Below are 6,339 nucleotides of genomic sequence, written 5' to 3'. Positions count from 1 at the left end.
GAGAGAGAGAGAGAGAGAGAGAGAGAGAGAGAGAGAGAGAGAGAGCAGTTTGCTTTAGCAACCACTTTCTCCACATGCTCATCTCTCCTGTGACCTGCCCTCTGAAGAAAAACTCTTTTTCTGTGTGGTCTCCACCTGTCTTTAGGCCTTGCTGGCCATACATTCCCAGTTGCAATCCATGGACACAAAGGAAATCCAAGTTCTGGGAGCATGTGCAAGACATAGCAGCATCCTGTCTGCCTGAGAAGCTAGGCCAAGATCAGCTGTTGCCACAGTAGCTCTTCTGAGCTCATCCCTGCAGGAAATGATCCGATTGTCCTGTCCTTGGCTCAGGACAGGCAGCTGAGGACACCAGGCAATGAGGAGGACACCAGGCAGTGAGGACGCCACCAGCAGCGCTTCACCTTGCCTTTAGGATTAGGCGGGTTTTCTCATCTCCAATGAAGAGCCTAAAAATAAATTTTCCTGTAAGGTCTCCATTCCCCTGGAAGAAAGACCCAGTTCCCATTACCAATCCCCAGGCCCAGAACTCTGTATACAGGTGGTTCCCTGAGCTCAGCCCCCTCAGGCAGAAGGACGCTTGTGGTGGCCATTCAGAAATCAGCAACAGAGTGATTAGTGGTGTCTTACAGCAGGCCCTGGGCATGGCCTGAGGCCACTGCACTGCAGTGTGCTGCGGTACAAAAAGACCACACAGCCAGCCCAGATCCAACCCTCTTAGGTGCAGTCAAGGGAAATGGGAAGGACCTGGGAGGAGTTGGTGCCTCGAGGGGAAAAGAGTATGATCTAAATATATTGTGCAAAAAAAAGAAAGAAAGAAAGAAGGAAGGAAGGAAGGAAGGAAGGAAGGAAGGAAGGAAGGAAGGAAGGAAAGAAAAGAAAAGAAAAGAAAAGAAAAGAAAAGAAAAGAAAAGAAAAGAAAAGAAAAGAAAAGAAAAGAAAAAATGTCAAGACTGTCTAAATGTGAAGCCCACCCATGGGAAAGGAAAATCTATGAGATATTCCAAGTCCCCAGAAACATGTCTGAGCACTACTTGGAGCCAGAGCCACTCATGAACATCTCACTCCTAACTCCAAGAGTCAGTCCCCTTATGAAGAGAATTTCTGTCACTTGGAGCCAATGGCCTGAGACAGGGCCAGTTTAGCGAGGGTCAGTCTACCAGCTGGAGACTCCCTGACGCCCTCCTACCTAATGAGCAGTCCTACAAGGAGGCCAGCCAGGAGAGGGCCCAGCCAGTAGACCCAGTGGAAGTCCCAGTAGCCAGCCATCACGGCGGGTCCGAAGGCGCGAGCAGGGTTCATGCAGGCTCCGGAGATTCCACCCCTGCAGACACAGAAACACCAGCATCTCAGAAGGGCCTGCCTCAAATCCACACCCTTAATCAGATCTACAGTCCACCCACTCAGACACCCCCTCTCAACTCCCAGGGGTTCCTGGGTGGATCTCAGAGACTGTAAAAGGCAAAGGGTGATTCCTATGTGCCCTTCATACAGGCCACTCCCCACACATTCTAGAACAATAGCCAGAAAAAAAAAAAACCACCTGCTTAGTCATGACAGGAGTTAATAATGGAAACATCCCTTTCCAAAGTCTATAAAGCAAAGTTCAAGGAACATCCCTCACTTTGGAATCCAGTTGACCTACATTCAAAGTCCAGTCCAGGCAATTCTACTCTGTAACCTTTGTCTAACCTCTCTGCGTGAAATGAAAGTGCCCAGCCCAGAGGATGTAGCTAGGAATAGATGACAAAATGTGCGTGTCTTGATGATCACTGTAGCGTGATGGCCCCATTGAGGTCCTCATGCCACAGATCTGTGCCCTCCTCCTCCAGAAGGGGGCATGTACCCCAGGCTCATCAGAGGAGGCTTGATTACAAGGTGTGCCTCTAACTCTGGGCTCTGTCTGCAGACCCCATGCCTTCAGCCTGGGCCCTGCAGCCTTCACTGGGTTCTGTACCCGAAGCCTGTCCGAGTGGTAGAGCACACTTGTAAGTAACGCAAGTGCCACTAGAGGGCAGAAAAGCACTGCTACTATTGATCTGCATTCCTAGCGCACCCAAGGTAGCAAAGAGACCTGAACACTGAGAAAGGTTTGGTTCTGTCTCCAAAAGGAAGGAAGGAACTGAACTTTTGGAAGTGACCTCTTACACACGTCATCAGATTGTGGGTGACTGTCCCAGGTCTGTCATTTTATTTAGACTCTCAGTGACCCTACATCATTTCTTGCCTTTGTGAACCTGTTGGGCTACCTGAACAATGGGAAAAATGATTCCTTACCCAACTTTGTCTCCTTAATGCCTCCCAGAACAAGAGGCTCAAAATAAAATAGGTGGGTAGAGGAAATTTTTGGTAAGACTGATGTCCTGAGGAAATGTTTTATTTCTACTGCAGAAATTAGGAACTTTTATAAAAATCCAGGTCTCTGACTTAGCCCTAACTGAAGGAGAAGGGTCACCACATTCCCACACTGCCAAAAATCACCTAGCACTGTCTGATGCCACATACCCCACCACTGCCCATCACCTGCCCCAAACCAGCCTACTGTCTCCATTTGCCACGCTTCCCTGGCCCCTGTTGGCAACTGAAGCTGTAGTCTTCAGCCCTGATGTGGGCCCACATCTGGGCATGGTCATCACACTGCTGAGGGACACTTACCCTGCCAATATATCCACAGTGACAGATAAGCCAATAGAGAATGGGGCCAGAGGACTCTTGGTCTTCTCGTTGACAGCACCCATGCACACGGCCAATACCAACAGCATCGTCAGAATGATCTCTGCCCCCAGGGCTACTGCCACCTGCCCCTGCTCCTGAACTGCTGCAAAAGCTGCTCCAGTTGCATTCCAGAACCTCTCCTCAGGACTCACCGCCTGTGGAGAAAAACCACTCAGTCTAGGACAGAGAGACGCTGGGAGCTGGGCACAGGGGTCTACCAAGCAGGCATGTGCTCCAACCCAACTGCAATTGGACATATCCACGCCAGCACCCCAGTTCCTCTCATTTGTATGTGTGACTTTGGGAGCTACAAGACCTCTCTGAACCTTGCTTTGCTCATCTGAAAATTGAGGGTAACAGGTGTTGTGTCCAAAAGCCTCTGCTGCTTTATATAACTCCCTTTGAGGAAAAGAGCTCAAAACTAGCCTGCATCACGAGCTCTGGAAGTGGAAGATGTGTCAGGCAGGACCTGCAGGCTTTGAGGAAGGCTGAGTGAGGGGTTGAAAGGGTCAGCCTCAGGGAAACAGGCACTGCTGGGTCAGAAGAAGGGGAGAAGGGAAGAATGTAATCCCAGCACTCGGGAGGCAGAGGCAGGTGGATCTCTGTGAGTTCGAGACCATCCTGTTCTACAGAGCTAGTTCCAGGACAGGCTCCAAAGCCACAGAGAAACCCTGTCTCGAAAAACCAAAAAAAAAAAAAAGGAAAGGAGGAGGGAGCACCGAGGGAGGGAGGGAGGGAAGAAAGGAAGAAGGGAAGAAGGGAAGGAGGAGAGGTAGGAGATAGGGAGGGAGAGCAGGCAGAAGAAGCCCGTGGAATTATGTGTAGAGCTACAAAATCTGTGGCCCAGCCTGGGGATGGCATTCTATGGCAGAGCAGTTCTCTGGCATACTGAAGGCCCTACGTTCCATTGCCAGTGCTGGTGGATGGGGAGCCTGCAGCTAAGAAGAGCTTGCTTTTTTAAAAAAATATTTTTTATTTATCTTTGTGTGTATGAATGTTTTGTGCTCATGTATGTCTGTGTCCCAGATGGATGCCTGAAAACCACAGAGGCCGGAAGAGGATGCAGGACTCCTGGAACTGGAGGTCCAGCTGGTTGTGAGCTGCCAGGTGGGTGTTGGGAATCAAACCCACATCCTCTAGAGGAGCATTCAGTGCCCTTAGCCATTGGGCCATCTCCTCAGCCCCAGGACCGGCCTTTTTGATTGGTGGAAGGATTTCAAGCATAAATTGAACATCAACCCAAGAGTTGGGGAGGTGAAGGGAATCCCATCAGAGACAAGCCAGCAGACCAGTTCCAGCGGGGATCACCAACCTTAGCCAAGGCAGACCCAATCAGTCCCCCAAGCAGCTGGGCGATCCAATAGGGAAGAAGCAGCATGACATTGAGGCCTCCGATCAGTGTGACTCCCAGCGACACAGCAGGGTTGAAATGTCCACCACTACAACCAAGAGGAGAAGGAAGCCTTGAGGCCAGGTCCAAGGCTCACCATGAGGTGAGACTATGTACGCTAGCCTGTCCCTCAAGCTGGGCCTGCAGGCTGGACCGTCTGAGCCCTGCTGTAAGCAGGAATGCAGCAAATCCCCCATTTTCCCAAAAGAGCCTTGTGGTGGGATGAAGGCTCAGAGGGAGCTGGGGATGGGTGGCCAGACCCTAGGTGGCCTTGAGGACAAACACATAGGGAGAACATCCATGAATTCCCCCAGACCCCTCAGAGCTTGCTCCAGTCCTCCAGAAACGGGGCCAGGATCCACATAGGCACACTACATAGTAAACTGCAAAACCAAGACGTTGGTGTGTGTTCAGTGTGAATCTCTGCCTGCTAGTCATACTCGGGGCTTCACTGAATCCAGCGGTTGCCATCTTCTCTGTCTGGCACACAGGCTCTGTGGCTCACCTTTTCACCCAGCCAGGAAACCACAAGGCCCACCTAGATGGGTTACGTGCCTTCCATCCCACTCACAGCCTCCCTTGGACATTTAAAGAGACAGCAGAGTGATCATTCTTGCTTTCCAGAGAACAGTGTGTCACTGTCCTCACTCAGATCTGGTTTCGAGTGAGATCAGACAGAGAGTAGCCCTATCCCAGTTCACCCAGTCAGATGCCCCAAACACGATATCCACTATTACAGTTGGCTTTTTTAGGAAACTCCTCCCTCCAACCCATCCCACTGAGCCAGAAAAAAACAAACAAGAGAAGGGTCATCTTTCTACCATTCCCTCCCCCTGCCAAAAAAAAACCCTCTTGTGGGAGTAGAGCCCCAGTGGCCTTCTGTGTACCACAGTGGATAAACAAAACCTGGCTGGATCTTCTACGCTGCTGTGCTTTTCCTAATCCACTTCCACAGCACCCCACACTCTCCTGAGGCACTCAGCTTTGGGAGCTAGAGTCAGACACTTGAACTTGACTCCTGGCTCCGCCCCCTCTAGCATGTACCTCTTACCAATGATGTGGACTTTCTGTTTCGCAAAAACAAAACAGTCCCCTGCCCCAAGAAGAACAAACAGAACAGGGGAAATAACACGACCTATTCCGTGGGTTTATGAGAACAGAATGGCATCAGAAGAGTGCTTCGTATAGAGTGGAGGCGTAGTTAGTAATAGGTGTGTGTTGGCTTGGAAAATAACTTTAAAATATAGTTACAGTATTATTTCCATTTAACAGGCTTGGAGGGTGACCTGCCCACAGAAATCACAGGCTGCGGAGCTAGATGACCCCATTCCATATTTGTAAGACCCCCAAATGGGTACCCAAGAGCTCCCCGTATTAGCACTAGGCTAACTGCTGGGGGCTGGTCTCACCTGATGTTTCCCAAGGTTGCGATGACGAGCCCCAAAGCCAGCCCGTGAGCCAGGGCAGGCTGCAAGACCCCAGTGTCTGGACTGTTCTGAATGACCGAGAGACACCCGATGAAGATGAAGAGGGCAGAGCCCAAAAGTTCCACCATACACGGCTGTACGTATCGCTCATAACAGGACACACGGCATCTGCTAGCCATGCTGGTCTCCTTCACCTTGCCCCCACCTAGGTCCACCTCACACATCGGCGTCTGCCGTAGGGAAAAAGAGAGGAAACACGGGTGGCAGCGGCCCCCAATCTGAAGTCCCCATCCCCAACCCTGGTACCTTTGCCCAGGCAACAAACTCACCTCCCCAGACATCAGTGCAAGAAGGTCCAAGCCGGAACTGCCAGGAGCAGCACACTAGCTACACTAGAATGTGTGCCCTTATCTCCAGGACAGAGACCGGTCCGCTACAGACAGCAGCTTTTAAAGGATTGGGGACGTTCCCCAAAGGTGTCCAGAAAGCAATAAAGCCTGGATGGGAGGTGCCCCAGAAGGGTAAACTTTTTTTTCTCTAATCTCAACAGGGCAAGGGCCACGTGGGATCAATGATTGCCGGGCTTGGTGCCAACAACGGGAAAGGTGTGGCCTGCTTGCATCACGTGCTGAGCATTCTCCATGGCCCCTTCCATGGTGCCTCCTCTCTCCAGGGTCCAAAGGTGGCCAGCGTGTGTGCACAGGCATGAGGAGGGCCCCACCAGGAGAGAACTGCACAGTCAGTAGCAGCCAACCCCCCTACCATTATCGTTCTGTCCTCAAAGGTCCTCTCGCCACCTAGGACCTT

General features: G+C 51.2%; 1 protein-coding gene across 1 annotated transcript; it reads right to left on the bottom strand.

Annotated features, from left to right (window-relative positions):
- Positions 1-16: 16 nt before the first annotated feature.
- Aqp8 (aquaporin 8) lies at positions 17-6,002 on the bottom strand. Its single transcript, XM_005351184.2, has 6 exons — positions 5,862-6,002; positions 5,515-5,762; positions 4,028-4,154; positions 2,656-2,870; positions 1,190-1,324; positions 17-449 (listed from the first exon to the last, which is right to left on the bottom strand). The coding sequence occupies exons 1-6, from the start codon at positions 5,871-5,873 to the stop codon at positions 401-403; spliced, it is 786 nt and encodes a 261-aa protein (XP_005351241.1). The 5' UTR covers positions 5,874-6,002; the 3' UTR covers positions 17-400.
- Between the last annotated feature and the right edge of the window lie 337 nt (positions 6,003-6,339).

This window comes from Microtus ochrogaster, chromosome 8, assembly GCF_000317375.1.
Source record: "Microtus ochrogaster isolate Prairie Vole_2 chromosome 8, MicOch1.0, whole genome shotgun sequence".
NCBI lineage: Eukaryota > Metazoa > Chordata > Mammalia > Rodentia > Cricetidae > Microtus > Microtus ochrogaster.
The sequence above is the reverse complement of the archived record's forward strand: the minus strand, read 5'-3'. Positions and strand labels throughout refer to the sequence as shown.

Bases quoted from the DNA above. Each gene is read 5' to 3' on its own strand.
- Aqp8 (XM_005351184.2), bottom strand. The intron at 4,155-5,514 runs GTGAGACCAGCC...TCTTGGTTGTAG, and splicing joins GCAACCTTGGGAAACATCAG to TGGTGGACATTTCAACCCTG. The intron at 2,871-4,027 runs GTTGGTGATCCC...TTTTCTCCACAG, and splicing joins TTGGGTCTGCCTTGGCTAAG to GCGGTGAGTCCTGAGGAGAG.